This window comes from Ailuropoda melanoleuca, chromosome 8, assembly GCF_002007445.2.
Source record: "Ailuropoda melanoleuca isolate Jingjing chromosome 8, ASM200744v2, whole genome shotgun sequence".
NCBI classification, from domain to species: Eukaryota; Metazoa; Chordata; class Mammalia; order Carnivora; family Ursidae; genus Ailuropoda; species Ailuropoda melanoleuca.
In genome coordinates this window covers 46,335,641-46,354,775 of record NC_048225.1, presented here as the reverse complement: position 1 = coordinate 46,354,775, position 19,135 = coordinate 46,335,641, and the positions used below count along the sequence as shown (strand labels likewise).

Genomic DNA, 19,135 nt, shown 5'->3' with positions numbered 1-19,135 from the left:
GGAACAAATAACCCTAAAACTGTGTAGAATGACAAAGGACCTCAAACAGCGGTAGCAATCTTGAGAAAGAACAAAGCTGGAGGTGTCACAATTCCAGATTTCAAGATATACTATTAAGCTATTGTAATAAAAACAGCATGGTACTGACACAAAAACAGACACACAGATCAAAAGAACAGTGTAGAAAGCCCAAAAATAAACACACACTTCTACAGTAAATTAATTAATTTACAACAAAGAAGGACAAGAATATACAATGGAGGAAAAGACAATCTTTTCTATAAATGGTGCTAGGAAAACTAGATAGCTACATGCAAAAGAATGAAACTGGACCACTTTCTTACCATACACAAAAATAAACTTAAAATGGATTAAAGAGGAAAAATAGAAATACCATATGATCCAGTAATTCCACTACTGGGTATCTGCCCAAAGAAAACAAAACAGTAACAACAACAAATTCAACAAGATTGTTAAAATCACAGCCTCCAAATGGTGTCAGTTTGGTGTCCCAAACTGGGGCTTAATACCTAATCTCACTGTAGTTTCAACCTCCCCCAGAAATACAGTCTTAACTGGTTAGGAATTTTTGATCAGTGCCAATGAATCTGCCAAATGGACACACTCCACCCTTAAGGAAAGATGAGGTTATCTACATAAGACCCTTTGCTTTTCCCCTAAGGGACAATCCTTTACTTTTGCTAATAACTTTCTTGCCCCACCCTCCTATAAAAACCTTCCATTTTGTACAACTCCTCAGAGCCACACTGGACTTGCCCAATGAGCTGTTGTCTGATTTATGAATCATTTAATAAAGCCAAGTAGATCTTTAATCTACTTCGTTGAAGAGTGCCTGGCTGGCTCAGTTGGTAGAACATGCAACTCCTGATCTCAGGGTCATGGGTTCAAGCCTCACACTAGGCACAGAGCTTACTTAAAAAAAAAAAAAAAAAATTACTGGGTTGAATTTTTGTTATTTAGCCATTGGTGGCAGCGAGGGAAACCAAGGCAAACTTCTGGCAGCATTCAAGAATGAGAAACACAGACATTGTACCAGCAAATCCTCTGAGTTCAGTCTTTCTTGCTGTTTCCGAGGGCTGTGGTAATTTCCTCTTCTTTCTGACCTTTACTCTCTCTCTTTTTGTTTTTCTTTTTTTTTTTTTTTTAAAAAAGATTTATTTATTTATTTATTTGACAGAGATAGAGACAGCCAGCGAGAGAGGGAACCACAAGCAGGGGGAGTGGGAGAGGAAGAAGCAGGCTCCCAGCGGAGGAGCCTGATGTGGGGCTCGATCCCATAACGCCGGGATCACGCCCTGAGCCGAAGGCAGACGCTTAACTGCTGTGCCACCCAGGCGCCCCTTGTTTTTGTTTTTCAGTTCAGCTCCTGACCTAATTGGCTTTCACTTACAAGGCAGGTCAGCTTGAAATGGCAGATGGCTATGCTGGAGCCCAGTTGAGCTGGCAGAAGGGTCTTCTAGGAGCCAAGCCTTTCAGACCACAATTCCACATGTGGAAAACCCCAGCAGGGTTCTAGGGGAATTGCTTATGGCGCACACAGGGCCTTGTGGCAAGGAAACAGTACTTCCAATATGTTCAGGTGCACGTTTGTCTTGTTTTATGTACATAAAGGCTCTTGCTAGCATGTATGTAGGAGGCCAAAAAGCCACAAAAATTGATGGACAGAAGTCAAGCATTTAGAGGCTGTTAGACTGTTTGCCTCCTCAAGATGATGTCACACAAAAAAACAACAGCGTTGGATAATGGCTGACTTTTTCTAAGATTTTTTTTTTTTTTAAAGATTTTATTTATTTATTTGACAGAGACAGAGACAGCCAGCGAGAGAGGGAACACAAGCAGGGGGAGTGGGAGAGGAAGAAGCAGGCTCATAGCAGAGGAGCCTGATGTGGGGCTCGATCCCACATCGCCGGGATCATGCCCTGAGCTGAAGGCAGATGCCTAACCGCTGTGCCACCCAGGCGCCCCCTCTAAGATTTTTTAAAAGTATTTTTATTTATTTATTTTTTGAGAGAGAATGAATGCCTGGATGGGGGGAGGGGAGAAGGGACAGAGAGAGAAGGAGGCTCCCCAATGAGCAGGGATCCCGATGTGGGACTCGATCCCAGGACCCCAGGATCACAACCCAAGCTGAAGGCAGGCACTTAACTGACTGAGCCACCAGGTGCCCTGACTTTTTCTAAGATTTAATGAAATTTTTGTAAGTAATTTAAATACAACTGTTAAGAACAAGTAAATAAAAGTTTTAGATAACCTTTCAAAATAGTCTCCCCAGGGGTGCCTGGGTGGCTCAGTTGTTAAGCGTCTGCCTTTGGCTCAGGGCATGATCCCGGCGTTCTGGGATCGAGCCCCATGTCAGGCTCCTACGCTGGGAGGCTGCTTCTTCCTCTCCCACTCCCCCTGCTGGTGTTCCCTCTCTCACTGGCTGTCTCTCTCTCTCTGTCAAATAAATAAATAAATCTTTAAAAAAACAAAAAACAAAAATAGTCTCCCCAAATCTCTTTGGTAGTGTAAAACCTTAAAGTTTTGTTAAGTTAAATGATGAGTTAAATTCATTAAATATCTAGATCATTTCCAAGTAAGACAAATACTAAACCATTAATTACTAAACATAGGACAGAACTAGAATGTAGAAAAAATAATTATAGAAGATTTGTGAAAAAAGGAACCATTTAAAAGGAATTTTAATGTGTGGTCAAGCTGGTTAAGATGAAAATAAACTTATTAAAAAAGTAAGTTTCAATATGAAAAGTAAGCTACTACAAAATTAGAATTTAGTTTTTTATTACAAGGGACATTTTCTTGGACTTTTGTTCTGTTTTTAATAAGACTGTAAAAGTTCCTTTCTCTCTAAATATGAAATTTCATAATGATCTGTTATCTTACTTAGGCAAGTACTTTAAAATCTTTTTTTGATATTTTTGGGGCGCCTGAATGGCTCAGTCAGTTAAATGTGTGACTCTTAACTTTGGCTCAGGCCATCATCTCAGGGTTGTGGAATCAAGTCCCACATCCACAGTGTGGAGTCTGCTTGTAAGATTCTCTGTTCCCCTCCCCCCATGCTTGCATGCTCTCTATCTCTAAAATAAATTAATTAAAAAAATCTTTTTTGGTATTTTTGACAAACTTATCCAAGTCAAATTCTAAATGAGGTCTTTTTACCTGCCGTATTCCAAAGGATTTGTTAAGCCAATCAGGCTTACTTGATATGCAAATTACATGTAAAGCATTGTCTTCTGGACGAAGTCCACTATGCTCCTGCAAAAATGGCACCTCACTGCCAGATTTTTCCATCCTAACATCCTTGTAACATGGCAACACTGTATCCTGAGTCAGAAAAATTAAGATGGGGGCACCTGGATGGCTCAGTTGTTAAGCGTCTGCCTTTGGCCCAGCGCGTGATCCCAGGGTCCTGGGATGGAGCCCCACGTCGGGCTCCCTGCTCCGCTGGGAGCCTGCTTCTTCCTCTCCCACTCCCCCTGCTTGTGTTCCCTCTCTCGCTGGCTGTCTCTCTCTCTCTGTCAAAAAAATAAATAAATAAATAAAANCCTGGGTGGCTCAGTTGTTAAGCGTCTGCCTTTGGCTCAGGGCATGATCCCGGCGTTCTGGGATCGAGCCCCATGTCAGGCTCCTACGCTGGGAGGCTGCTTCTTCCTCTCCCACTCCCCCTGCTGGTGTTCCCTCTCTCACTGGCTGTCTCTCTCTCTCTGTCAAATAAATAAATAAATCTTTAAAAAAACAAAAAACAAAAATAGTCTCCCCAAATCTCTTTGGTAGTGTAAAACCTTAAAGTTTTGTTAAGTTAAATGATGAGTTAAATTCATTAAATATCTAGATCATTTCCAAGTAAGACAAATACTAAACCATTAATTACTAAACATAGGACAGAACTAGAATGTAGAAAAAATAATTATAGAAGATTTGTGAAAAAAGGAACCATTTAAAAGGAATTTTAATGTGTGGTCAAGCTGGTTAAGATGAAAATAAACTTATTAAAAAAGTAAGTTTCAATATGAAAAGTAAGCTACTACAAAATTAGAATTTAGTTTTTTATTACAAGGGACATTTTCTTGGACTTTTGTTCTGTTTTTAATAAGACTGTAAAAGTTCCTTTCTCTCTAAATATGAAATTTCATAATGATCTGTTATCTTACTTAGGCAAGTACTTTAAAATCTTTTTTTGATATTTTTGGGGCGCCTGAATGGCTCAGTCAGTTAAATGTGTGACTCTTAACTTTGGCTCAGGCCATCATCTCAGGGTTGTGGAATCAAGTCCCACATCCACAGTGTGGAGTCTGCTTGTAAGATTCTCTGTTCCCCTCCCCCCATGCTTGCATGCTCTCTATCTCTAAAATAAATTAATTAAAAAAATCTTTTTTGGTATTTTTGACAAACTTATCCAAGTCAAATTCTAAATGAGGTCTTTTTACCTGCCGTATTCCAAAGGATTTGTTAAGCCAATCAGGCTTACTTGATATGCAAATTACATGTAAAGCATTGTCTTCTGGACGAAGTCCACTATGCTCCTGCAAAAATGGCACCTCACTGCCAGATTTTTCCATCCTAACATCCTTGTAACATGGCAACACTGTATCCTGAGTCAGAAAAATTAAGATGGGGGCACCTGGATGGCTCAGTTGTTAAGCGTCTGCCTTTGGCCCAGCGCGTGATCCCAGGGTCCTGGGATGGAGCCCCACATCGGGCTCCCTGCTCCGCTGGGAGCCTGCTTCTTCCTCTCCCACTCCCCCTGCTTGTTCCCTCTCTCGCTGGCTGTCTCTCTCTCTCTGTCAAAAAAATAAATAAATAAATAAAATCTTAAAAAAAAAAAAAAAAGAAAAATTAAGATGGGTAAGCAATGGTCATAAACTGAATTAACAGTCAAGGGTATAGGAAGCCTAAGACAGCGGCTTGGTTCTTCCTGGCTCCCTGACAAACTCCATCTTCCATTTTTTGCATACCTTCACCCACCATAGTACATCTAGATGATTCAAATTATGAATAGGTACTGGGGTGAAGACTTGTGGAAAACTACAACAGTCTACAGCAACGTCTGATCGGTTTGGTCCATAATCCTAGGAAAGTTGTTTTTGTTTGTTCTCAGAGGCTCCAGATCTCCTTCTGGACCCTCTACCAGCAGCTGGACTTCATTCAACTGCTACTTAGTAGGGGCTATCAGTGTTCTTGTTCTTGAATGTGTGTTTTCTGGATGAGTTAAAGCTTTTCCCTGCTGCAAGGCTCATGCCCTTACAATAAAAACAAAACATAATTGTTGAAAAATGTATTTCTCACTTGAGTTGTACTTTCCACCACCTCCAGTGATCAAGGCACTCACTTTGTTGGGACACATCACAGGATCCTCAACACAAACCTTAAAAGCTTCTTGGAATTCTATTAGTATACAACCTTCTGCTGATTCCCTATTGTCTCATGCTGGTATGACCTAGCTACAGTAAATCTCTCTCAAATGTCTATGGTCAAGCCTGTCATCACCAGGTCTGAGAAGTCTTCCTGGATTTTAAAAAATGTATTTATTTGATAGACAGTCATTGGAGGCCCCAATGAACAGAAGTCTAGGACCAGATGGCTTGTCACAGGTGAATTCTACCAAATATTAGAAGGTGAGTTAATACTTACTCTTCTCAAACTATTCCAAAAAATAGAAGAGGAAGGAAAACTTCCAAATTCATTCTATGACACCAGTCCTACCCTGATACTAAAACTAAAGACACCACAAATAAAGAGAACTATAGGTCAATGTCTCTGATGAACACAGATACAAAAATCCTCAACAAAAATACTAGCAAACTGAATCCAACAATACATTAAAAAAACCATTCACCACTATCAAGTGGGATTTATTTCTGGGATGCAAGGATGGTTCAATATTTGCAAATTAATCAATGTGACACATCACATCAATAAGAGAAAGGATAAAAATCATTTTATCATTTTGATAGAGAAAAAGCATTTGACAAAGTACAACACCCATTCATGATAAAAACCTTCAAAAAAGCAGGTCTAGAGGGAATATACCTCAACATAATAAAGACCTTTATAAAAAACCCACAGCCAACATTATACTCAGTGGGCAAAAACCGAGAGCTTTTTCCCTAAGGTGAGGAAAGGATAAGGATGTCCACTCTCACTACTTTTATTCAATAAAGTCCTAGCCACAGCAATCAGACAACAAAAAAGAATAAAAGACATGCAAATTGGTAAGGAAAACTTTCACTATTTGTAGATAACATACTATATATAGAAAATCCTAAAGACTCCACCAAAAACCACCAGAACTGATAAATGAATTCAGTAAAGTTGTAGGATACAAAATCAATGTACAGAAATCTGTTGCATTTCTATACACTAATAATGAAACAGCAGAAAGAGAAATCAAGAGATAATCCCATTTACAATTGCACCAAATATAATAAAATACCCAAGAATAAACTTAACCAAGGAAGTGAAAGACCTGTACTCTGAAACTAGAATATTGATGAAAGAAATTCAAGACAACACAAAGAAATGCAAAGACAGGGGTGCCTGGGTGGCTCAGTTTGTTTAAGCATCTGCGTTGGCTCAGGTCATGATCCCAGGGTCCTGGAAGTGAGCCCTGCATTGGGTTCCCTGCTCAGAGGGGAGTCTGCTTATTCCTCCCCCCCGCCCCAGCTCATGTTCTCTCCCCCATTCTCTCTCAAATAAATAAAATTAAAGAAAAAAAAAAAAAAAGAAATGCAAAGATATCCCATGGTCATGGATTGGAAGAATAAATATTGTTGAAATGTCTACACTGCCCAAAGCAATCTACACATTTAATGCAACCCTCATCAAAATACCAACAGCATTTTCACAGTACTAGAACAAACAATCCTAAAATTTGCATAGAATGACAAAAGACCTTGAATAGTTAAATCAATCTTGGGGGGGGAACTGAAGGTACACAATTCCAGACTTCAAGTTATATTACAAAGCTGTAGTAATCAAAGCAGTATGGTAGTGGCGCAAAAACAGAACAGAAAGCCCAGAAATAAACCCATAATTATATGGCCAATTAATCTTTGACAAAGGAGGAGACAATATACAATGGGAAAAAGATACCCTCTTCAACAAAGGGTATTGGGAAAACTGGACAGCTACATACAAAACAATGAAACTGGACCACTTTCTTACACTATGCCAAAAAGAAACTCAAAATAGATTAAACACTTAAAATGTAAGACCCAAAACTACAAAAGTCCTAGAGGAGAGCACAGGCAGTAACTTCTCTGACATCGGCAGTAGCAATATTTTTTAGATGTGTCTTCCAAGGCAAGGGAAATAGAAACAAAAATAAACTATTGGGATTACATCAAAGTAAAAAGCTTCTGCACAGCAAAGGAAACAGTCAACAAAACTAAAAGGCAACATACTGAATGGGAGAAGATATTTGCAAATGACAGTTCCAATAAAGGGTTAGTATCCAAAATATATAAGGCACTTATACACTTGAGCACCCCCCCCAATCAAATAATCCAATTAAGAAATAGGCAGAAGACATGAACAGACATTTCTCCAGGGAAGATACACAGATGGCCAACAGGCATATGAAAAGATGCCTAATCAACATCAGTTATCATCAGGGAAATACAAATCCAACTACAGTGAAATATCAACTCACACCAGTTAGAATGGCTAAAATCAACAACAAACAAATGTTGGTGAGCATGTGGAGAAAAAAGGAACATTCCTGCACTGTTGGTAGGAATGCAGACTGGTGCAGCCACTATGGAAAACACTATGGAGGGTCCTCAAAAAATGAAAAATAGAATTACCCTATGAACCAGTAATCGCACTACTGAGTATTTAACCCGAAAATACAAAATACTTATTCAAAGGGATACATGTGCCCTTATGTTTATTACAGTATTATTTATAATAGCCAAATTATGAAAGCAGCCAAAGTGTCCATCGATTGATGAATGGATAAAGAAGATATGGTGACACACACACAATGGAATATTATTCACCCATAAAAAAGAACGAAATCTTGCCATTCACAGCAACCCGGAGGTAGAGTACAATGCTAAGTGAAATATGTCAGTCAGAGAAAGACAAATACCATATGATTTCACTCATATGTGGAATTTAAGAAACAAAACAAGCAAAGACTAAAAAAAAAGAGAGACAAAGCAACAGACCCTTAACTATGGAGAACTAATGGTTACAAGAGGGGAGATGGGTGGGGGGATGGGTGAAATAGGTGTACATTTATCATGATGAGAACTGAGTAATATACAGAATTGGTCAATCACTATATTGTACATGTGATACTAATATAAAACTGTTTATAGGAATGAAAATTAAAAACTTCATAAAAAAAGATAAATTACAGTGCTTTGTTTTCAAGTTTAATAATCACTGAGTATGTGAAAAGTTGATTTTATATTTGAGAAGAACCTGAAAATTCATTTCTTATACCTTAAAAAAAAAAAGTCAATAGCTTCATTGGCTTTTTCAGAGTAGCTCAGAGGTTCTGGGGAATTAATTAAATGACTGGGTTTTTTTTAGTGGATTTAGTAGTCTGTCATGATCCTAAGTAAAGTAAGCTAAAATAATGCACACAAAAATTTAAAGGTAAGTGAAATCTAAGGGTTGAATGCTTTTAATTCTGAAATCTAATATAGCTGGAAATGATAGTAAAATTTTCAAAAGCTTTCAATGCTTCACGACTCTTTAAGCATTGAAATTTTATGCAGAAGGTTCTAATTTTATGTGAGAAAGAAATCCTAATTTTTTCTCTGCTGTTTAGTATTTGAGAAAGGAAGCCTAAATTTGAAAAATTAAGAAATATATAAAAAATCAGATTCTTAAATACAGTGAATTAATTCATGAATTTATTCATGAAAAAAAAGTGGGTAGAAGAACTGAATAAGCATCTTTCCAAAGAAGACATACAGATGGCAGACACATGAAGATGCTCAACATCACTAATTCTCAGGGAAATGCAAATCAAAACCACAGTGAGATATCAGTTCACATGAGTCAGAATGGCTAATAATCAAAACAAAAAATAACAAATGTTGGTAAGGATGTGGAAAAAAGAGAACCCTTGTGAACTATTAGTGAGAATGTAAACTGATGCAATCACTGTGAAAAACAGTATAGAGATTCCTCAAAAAGTTAAAAATAGAAATACCATGATCCAGTAATTCCATTACTGGGTATTTACCAAAGAAAACAAAAATACTAATTTAAAAGATATATGCACCCCTAGGTTTATTGCAGCCTTATTTACAATAGCCAAGATATGGAAGCAACCCAAGTGTCCATGGATAGATGAATGGATAAAGAAGTCATATATATACAACAGAATATTACTCAATTATAAACAATGAGATCTGGCCACTTGTTACAACATGGATGGACCTAGAGGGTATTATGTTAAGTGAAATACATCAGACAGAGAAAGACAAACACTATATAATTTCATTTATATATAGAATCTAAAAAACAAAACAAAAAACAAACAAAAAGCAGAAACAGACTCACTAATACAGAGAACTAGTGGTTGCCAGAGGGGTGGAAGTGGGGGGATGGGTGAAATAGGTAAAGAGAATTAAGAAGTATAAACTTCCAGTTATAAAATAAATAAATCCTAGAGATAAAAAGTACAGCATAGGGAATATAGTCAATAACATTCATTGTAAAAACATTATACAGTGACGGACACTGACTACATACTATGGGGGAGCACTGAGTACTGTACAGAATTGTAAAATCACCACTTTGTACACTTGAAACTAATACAACATTGTATATCAACTATATTTCAATAATAAATGTTAAAAAAAGTATTTCTGCAAATTGTAAACCATATTTTTAATAGTATATCACTTGGGAAAGGAGGAATAAAAAACGAAGACAAATCTTAATTCCTAAGTAAAAATAAAGTATACATCAATTCCAAAGGTGGGGTGGAGATAAATATAAATAATATATATATAATCTATCTTTTATATATATATATAAAATTATAGGAAGGAAACAAATTCTTAAACAGTGAATTCATGATTATGAGTTCTATGAATTATTCCACAGTTAAGCTCATTTAGCTTATTCTATGCTTTATATAAAATTATTGCTTTTTCTCCATAGCACCACAGTGACAGCTCTTAAAAATTACTCAACCTGATTCACTCTTCAGTGGCAAAGGAGAACAAGTCTACTTACTTCTTCAGATTGTTAGAGGAATAACATAAGATAATACATGAGAAATCCACAGCTCTGTTCATCTCTCATCCCAAGTTCTTAGTAAATGGCATTATTGACCTTAGGGATTTGTGTATCCAAATTAAAGCATATTAATGAAGTTGTTCCCAGACATGTGTATGTCCCTTCCAGCTTCCTAACTTTGTGAAAGTTAAACAGACCATACACATGACTACAGTAAAATGTTTTTATCTTGTAAGTCAGCTTTTCTACTGTGGTAGGTTTTCTATGGGGAAAAAGTTATTTAAAAAATCATCCACCACCACCACCTCAAATAATGCAAATAATACACAATTTTCTCACATAACAAAACATTTGACAAAATTTCATTCTCTGTGTTACCGTAATTTTATTATGATTCCCCTAACTCCTCAATCTCTTTAAATACTGATACTAAAGTTTTCCTTCTGTTTTTTGGTTCCTTTGTAGAGTATAAGGAAGATGAAGGTGTGTTTAGGAGGTGGGTGGGTAGTCAGAGATGCAGTATAAAAAGACTGTCTGATGAAACGGTCAGATAATAATGAAAATATTACCTGTTGAGCTCGAGTAACCATCTCCTTGTAGATACTATCCAGGCTGACACTTGATAAAGTGGTTAATGCCGATACAATTGTTTCTGCTTGTGCTTTGTCAAATCCTGTAGATAGCAAATATGTATTTATGTTTTTTTAAAAAATGCATGTCCTTATCAACATAAACAGCTAGAATAACTTTCCTTATCAAATTTTTCACTTAAAAAAAGTTACAATTAATTTCAGATTATGTTATTCTCTAAAAGCACTCTATAATTTTAATTCCCACTGATCCATTTCCCCATGTCTACATCAACACTGGATCATCCTAGTGGCTTTTGAGTTTATCACTGGCATTAAAAAATGGAATGGCATTGCATTTTTATCCTTAAAATTTGCATTTCTTCAGTCAAGTAACTTTATATATCTTTATTGCCTGTTTATATTTTTCTGTGAGCTATTTATGGCCTTTGCCCATTTTTTATAAAATTACTGAAATTTTTTTGATTCATGTGAACTCTTTGTATATTAAAGCAATAAATAATTTCACTGTCATGTATGTTCCTAACATTTGTAATTTTGTGAATGAATGATACCTTTTGATATACAGATTTAAGTATTTCAGTAGTCACATCTGTCAGTCTTTACTTTTCTGCTTCTGAGTTTTAGGTCTTGCTTCCTCAATCTAAAAGTCTTTAAATATTCTATATTCTAGTATTGTTAGTAGCTTTTCTCTCATTTTTTTTTTTTTTACATTTGACTTTTAATCAATCTGGAATTTATTTTTCAGTAAGAGTATCTAATCTATTTTTTCAAACAGCTAGCCATGTATCATCAATTTATTAAATAACCATTCCTTTCCCTAATTTATAATGCCTTCTTTGTTTGCTAAAAATATATCTATCTGAATGCCATTCTATTAATCGACTTTTCTATTCCTGTACTATCACATAATTTAACTTACTGTTTTGCTATCTGGTAATCTTTTGTTTTTCTTTTTTGCTATTCTTAAATAGTCCTTGCACTTCCATGTGAACTTTAGTTATCAGCCTGGAAACTAGTTTTTCTTTTCTACATAACTGAAATCATACTACACATGTAATTTGTTTTTTTTTCCCCACTTAGTATGAGTATTTCTCGTATCAGTGAATATTCTTCAACACCATTTTTGTGACTGTAGAATATTCCACTGCATGGATGGCACTTGTATTTAAAGTGACTCTTAATTGTTCATAATAATGATATTGTCTTCACTTCTTGTGACTCTTGTTAATATTATTCTTTCAAGAGGTACCCATTTCTTTGGGGCGCCTGGGTGGCGCAGTCATTAAGTGTCTGCCTTCGGCCCAGGGCATGATCTGGGCGTTCTGGGATCGAGCCCCACATCAGGCTTCTCCACTGGGAGCCTGCTTCTTCCTCTCCCACTCCCCCTACTTGTGTTCCCTCTTTTGCTGGCTGTCTCTTTCTGTTAAATAAAGAAAATCTTTAAAAAAAAGAAAAAAAAAGAGGTACCCGTTTCTCACCATGAGCTTCCAAATCCTGAACTAGTGCATGGGTATCAAAAGTTAACTTCCTTTGTTCTAAAGGAGTTATGTCCACTCGCCTCATATCATATCCTTCCTTGGTTGTGGTGGTGAAGAAGTCTGAAAAGGGAAGATAGGTTTTTTCCTTGTAGTAACCAACACAAGTGTGACACTTTAGCTTCTAAAGCATTTCTCCTATTTACCCTACAATTCCAGCTCCTAGGAATTCTGTAATTTTAAGGAAGAAAACGCATTCCTCTGAGTGGCCCACTCTTTTATCTGAAAAGTTTCTAATGTTATTCTATACATGTCAACAAGTGAATAAATGTTTCCTTTCCTTTAGTATTCAGATATATTTTATTTATTAAGAGTCAGTCAAAAGTTGTAACATACATCAAAAATTTTGGTATCATTGCCACATTTCTCATTACTGGAAGAGTGGAAACTGCCCAACTCTCCTAGGGTCTCAGAAGTCTTTTACAGAGATATGGTAATTATTTATACCTACATCCCCATATAAAGTAGCTTTTTGAAAATCCACTCTCTTACATATCCATTTTATTTCCATCAGAGTTCTCAGCTCTAATCTGAAATTGTCTGGTTTGTCTCTCTGAACCAGAATGTAAGCTCCATGACACTTTTGGTTTTTCATCACTGTACCTTCAGTGACTAGAATGGTGCTTGGCAAATAACTGGGTCACAATATTTTACTGTTGAATCAATCGATTAATTTTAAATCCTGGGGTATTTACTACTATCAACACAAAAGCCCTAGCAAATTTCTCATTTTTGCAATAAATTGTCCCGTTTCAATAAATCCCCAATTTTTAACCTAGACACAGTATGGTCCTTTCCCATATATTACTAATGAATTTCATTAAAAGGTATTCTTTTTCAGAACTTTGTCTATATACAACTTGAATGAAGGAACAGGAGCAGTGGGAGGGGCAGAGGGAGAAGACGACTCCCCGGTGAGGAGGGAGCCTGACATGGGGCTGATCCCAGGACCCCAGATTCATGAGCTGAGGTGAAGGCAGATGCTTAACAGACTGAGCCACCCAGGCACCCCATATACCAGATATTTTTTTATACTATGAATGCAAGGTGGTATTATCCATTTTTAGAAAACTGAGCCTAGAAAAGGTAAAGCATTTTACCTAAAGTCACAGAGTCATCGGCAGAATCAGAATTGAGACTCAAGGCTTCTGACTCCAAAGCCCATGCTCTTTCTGTCACCCTATGCTCTTTTTTATCCTAAATTGCTCAAGATAGCTAGGGACTTAAACGACATAGCTGCAACCTCAGGTATTACTTTTCTGCGAGGTAGTTTAGGGAAAATGTCATTCTTTCCTATGTATCTTTTCAGCCAACAAATACTTGAGTGTCAGGCACAGGGGATGATGAGCAAAACCAGATATAACCGACTTGCTGACTTTGCAGACTAGTAGGCAGGAAAGAGATACTTAAAAACAGTATCTAAATATAAACTCTAAATTCAGCGATGAAAAAGTAATGGCCAGTCCTTTACATCAATTCATTCAAATACTCAAATTCTCTTTAGAGGTTAACAGGAATCAGACGTAAAGGTGGATCAGTTTTGAACACACACACACAAACACACACACACTAGCACAGTGGTCAGCAATCGTTTTGGCTCTGAGTGCCATCCAGAAGAGTTAAGTAATGTGCCTTTGTGTGTCAATATTAGACCTGAGGAAGAAAAAAAAAAATAGAGGAGAAAGGGGCAGATTTCAGTTATATTTCCAATAACAATTGCATTTGAATGATTAGTACCCACAGTTACCCATCCTTGATTAGAAGTTTAGTATTTTTGGGGGGTTTACTGCAGGGGAGGGGAGTAATGTTTATATAACACGATACTGCTTTCACACCTATTATTTTTTTTCCCATCTATTATTTATCCTTAACATTCTCATGTTATGGATGAGAAAAACAGGTTCAGAAATGCTGAGTAACTGCCTGAGATCTTATAGTCTCAGAGCTAGGCAGATTAGCGCACAATTCCTCTTCCTTCCACAAAGGGAAGCTTCCTACTGATAAGGGAGAGAGACCAAATAAACACCTAACACGGCTGCAAATCCCCACAGGCTGCAGCTGCAGTCTTCTGTCCCACTCTGCTCAATTTGGCCCTCTGCTCTCAAGGACTCTTCATTCTTTAATTCTCTTAATAATTTGAGAAAGCTCTTTTTTTTTTTTTTGCCTACTCATATTTATCCTTCAGAGTTCAGTTTGAATGTCTCCTCCACTGGAAAGACTGCCCAGACTCTTTTAGGTCAGGTGTTTCTTGTTAGTGTTTTTCACAGGATCCTAGAACATTATTTTGCTGCGCGTCACAATTTACACATTTATGACTGTGAACTGCTTACCTTTCCCACTAGGCCAGGGATCAGGTCAGCAAACCACAGCCTGCAGGCCACCATCACCTATTTTTCTAAACAGCTTTACTGAAACACAGCCATGCTCATTCACTTATTAATGGAAAACATGAGAATTTTAAAAATAGTATCTAAATATAAACTCTAAGTTCAAATGATGAAAAAGTAATGGCCAGGGGCGCCTGGGTGGCACAGCGGTTAGGCATCTGCCTTCTGCTCAGGGCGTGATCCCAGCGTTGTGGGATCGAGCCCCACATCAGGCTCCTCCCCTACGAGCCTGCTTCTTCCTCTCCCACTCCCCCTTCTTGTGTTCCCTCTCTCGCTGGCTGTCTCTATTTCTGTCGAATAAATAAATAAAATCTGGCTCATTACAGAAAAACTTCGAGGACCATCACATTAGATTATAAGGTCCCCGTGAGCAAGAACCACACCTGCTCTTGCTTGTCATGGAATCCCTGATGCCTATAATTCCTGGTGCTCAGCAGATATTTGCTGATCGAAAGGAACTGTGTTAGGTGTTGTGGGTACAATGAGGATCAAGGCTGAGGTTTAAATCACGTGCTATCAAGATATATCTATAAGGGAATATATGGTCCTCAGTGAGAATAAAGGGTTAAAAATGGCTATTTGGTGAAATCTTACCATTTGCAACGACATGGACTGGACGGAACTAGAGGGTATTATGCTAAGCAAAATAAGTCAATCAGAGAAAGACAATTTTACTGTTTCACTCGTGGAATTCAAGAAACAAAACCGAGGATCATAGGGGAAGGGAGGGAAAAAAAGATGAAATCAGAGAGGGAGATAAAACATAAGAGACTCAACTACAGGAAACAAATTGAGGGCTGCTGGAGGGGAAGGTGTTGGGGACAGGGTAACTGGGTGATGGCCATTAAGGAGGGCATGTGATATAATGAGCACTGGGTGTTATATGTAACTGATGAATCACTGAACTCTACCTCTGGACTAATAATACACTATATATTAGTTGAATTTAAATAAACTAAAAATTTTTAAAAATGGCTATTTGGAAAAGATACTAGTTATAGTAAATCTTAAAGAGAAGTTAGCCAGGCAGGAGGACCACGATGAGCAAAATTCACAAAGGCATGAGCTGCCTTTGCTATTTCTACCTTGGGCTCTATACACTATGGGGATGAGGAGGAAGAATACAGAAGGATCTGTGGAACATTCATTCCTTGGGTGTACTCAAATAATTCTGTAATCTTTGGCTGAGTCCTCACAATCCTAAGAAGTAGGTGTTGACAGCCTCCCTTGCAGTAGGACTTTACAGAGCACTCTTCTTTGAAGGGAACGAGGAAATGGAAAAGCCTTTTGATAGCCAGAGCAGGGCTTCACAAGTACTTCAACTCATAAGCAATTTTAAGAATAAATTAATAAACATATTAATAGGTAGAGGAAAGGAAGTAAACAGAATCACTGTTCTTAGCCCAGGGTGGGATAACAGGTCCTTAATATCTTAAAAGTTCCCAGAACCCATACAATTGTACAAAATCCTAAACCCTTCCTTTCATACATCTTGTGGTTTTCTTAAAGTGAGAAACAAACTCACAGTTTAAAGACATAACCAGCAACACAAAGCTATTAAATTGTACATCTTGGATCAGCATTCTGGCCTACCTTGCACCAAGCTGTCTCTTTGCCAGAGAACACCAGATTTTACTTTTGATAACACATGTAAAATGCTGTCTCATTAGGGGCACCTGGGTGGCTCAGTCGTTAAGCGTCTGCCTTCGGCTCCCGGCGTGATCCTGGCATTCTGGGATCGAGCCCCACATCAGGCTCCCTTGCTGGAAGCCTGCTTCTTCCTCTCCCACTCCCCCTGCTTGTGTTCCCTCTCTCGCTGGCTGTCTCTATCTCTGTCAAATAAATTAAAAAAAAAATCTTTAAAATGCTGTCTAATTAAATCTAAGTTACAAGTTTTATATTAACTTATTGCTAATTTAGAGCTACACCACTTCAGTGACATAGCTGGTTATTAATATAGATCTATATATCTATGTATCTATATGCTGGTCTGTTGACAGGTGCTTTGTTAGCTACACCAGAATTAACAGAATTAATAAATAAATAACACAGAGATCCCTGGGCTCCACCCCTGAAGACTGACTCAGGAGTTCTGGAATAGGGCTTAAAACTACGTATTTTTGAAAAGTATCTCCAGGGTTTCTATTCTGCTAAATTTGGAAAGCAGTAATGAACTAGGAATCCAGCACTATTAAAACTTAGACAAACTGCATCACCTTCCCATGCCTTCTCTATTTATCTTTGAAAAAGAAATTGGACTAAATAACTGAGATCCTTCCACATAGGCTGAGGTCGAGGTTTTCAAATTCCTTCATTACTGACATTATTAGGCAAGTTTAAACTACACAGTAAGCATTCAATCAATATTTGTTCAGTAATGAGGGACACAAATCATTTTAGGTGTAAGGGGCTACTTAAGATTTCTCCAACAAAGTTAGATTCAAGTAGGGTAACTCAACAAAAATGTTAAGACATTACTGTTTACTTATGAAGTATTTCCTAGTACTTCAAAGTTCATTCTCCAAAATTGTTTAATATTCTTTGTTTACACATTCAAATGAAAACACATTATCTCTCACAATTTACAAAGATAAGATTAACAATGAGATGATTTCCCAGGGTTCAAAAAATGCTATCTCCTTTTTGTAAAGTCCATCATAATGTGTACATACACTCAACACCTAAATGTGTAACCAAGTACCTTGTGACAGACACTGGGAGCTCAACAGCAGTCTTACAGATGGGGGATCTACAACTGCAATCTTACTCTGAGTAAAATGAAGCAATTAGCAGACCGGCACAAAGTACAGTGGGCACTGGGTGGCTCATTTCATACGGCACTGAAGATTTAAGAAGGTGAATAGAGAATGCTAAGGTTAGTACGAAACGGCTATTCTGTAGACAACCTTATAGAGTTTTTAAAAAGGATGCGGGGAGATTCTGGAATCATCTTTCATCATAAAGTCTGACGTCCTTCAGGACACAGTGTTAACAGGGGTGCCAACAAGTTTAACACTTGCTGGTTCCAGCATTTCACGTTTTGTTTTGCTTTGAATGGCTACTAAGTGACTGCAGAGTACTAGAAATTACAGCGAAAATAAAGCCGACCTGACCTGAAACGTATGCTGTGGTCTACCAAAAACGTGGGCTCGAGACAGCACCCAAATAACACAGCCTAAGTTTGTACAGGCGACGAAAGAAACCAGAACTCTCCGAACACAGATTGCTCCTGACTGACCTCCGAAAGGGCGGGGATTGCCAGCCTCATTAGACAGAAGGAAAAGAGGCCTGAGAAAGTAGGCTGGGTGGTACTCTAGTGGTGGAGCCAGGTGGAAACCCCCGGTTCTCAGAAGAGAAGGCAGTTCTATGTCCTCGCCCTTCCCGCCCCAGGGCAACCTGGCGAGACCAGGCGGGGCTGGGAGGGGCGTGGCACCCTCGCAGGCACAAACCATCGGCAGTCTCCCCACAGAGTGCATTCAGGCATCCGTGACAAGCTGCCTCGTCTCACCTCTCCGCAGGGCCGGCGAAAAAACCCCGCTGAGGCTCGAAACTCGGCGGCCTCCACGGCCCTCAGATCGCAGGAGCCGCCAAACACAGCGACTCCACATTTCCTGTTTTCGGGCTGGCGGAAGGAGGCGAAAGGCTGAATGAATCACGCTTAAGCTTTCGGGGAAGGTAGTTCTGGCACCGCGAGGATGCTGGGAAGTGTAGTTTTCCACCAGCGCAGACTCCAGACGCGCTCCCGCAAAGGTGGGCCTCTTCACAGACGGACCCACAACTCACTAGCATGATTCACGGCGGCTCGGCTCCACCCACCGTCCCTTCCCAGCCGGCGCACGACGTTACCGCGCTAAGACAGCGGGACCCTGAGACCTTCCAGTGCCCGTTTCCTAGCAATGAGGTATAGCTCAACAGCAGAGGTTCCCCGAGGAAGCCAGAGGCCGTTACACGCCTGGGTGTGAGACGCAGTCACATCCTACCACCCGGCAACCTGGGATCTGAAATCCTCGTTTGCTGAGCATTCCGGGGGAATCGCGCAGAAACCTGGGAAATCGCGCAGAAACCTGGGAAATGTAGTCCAACGAGGTCCTCATTCGTGTTTCTTCATGGCCTACTGCTTCGCCCTCTTGTGTGCAGGAGGATGAACTTCACTTGGTTTAGTCCCCGTCTGGAGGGAAACAATTTGTTTCCAGAGTGGACCTGATTTTCACCACTTATCCTTCTGAGGCCTGTTGCTTCAGACTTTGTTCCACATGGTAAAAATGCTGAAAATAACAACACACAGTAGTTGTGGGGTTCAAATATGCTAATATATTCTTTGTCAGTTCTAAAGTGGTCACAATCATTAGGTTTTAGTGCCTTAATTATTCTCACAAGGATGTTAACAGTTACC

The 19,135-nt window shown here is 38.6% G+C and overlaps 1 protein-coding gene across 7 annotated transcripts in view; it reads right to left on the bottom strand.

Annotated features, from left to right (window-relative positions):
* Positions 1-18,789, bottom strand: part of CCDC90B (coiled-coil domain containing 90B) — a 39,992-nt gene extending 21,203 nt beyond the window's left edge. For 2 of the 7 annotated variants that reach the window (XM_034666241.1, XM_034666244.1), the window contains exons 1-3: positions 17,981-18,244; positions 12,299-12,418; positions 10,797-10,900 (exon numbers count right to left, since the gene is read on the bottom strand). In XM_034666241.1, coding sequence (XP_034522132.1) covers positions 10,797-10,900; positions 12,299-12,418; positions 17,981-18,218 — 462 coding nt within the window. In that variant the 5' untranslated portion in view covers positions 18,219-18,244. The other 5 variants (XM_034666240.1, XM_034666242.1, XM_019808863.2 and 2 more) reach the window with 4 other exon arrangements.
* Positions 18,790-19,135: the final 346 nt, after the last annotated feature.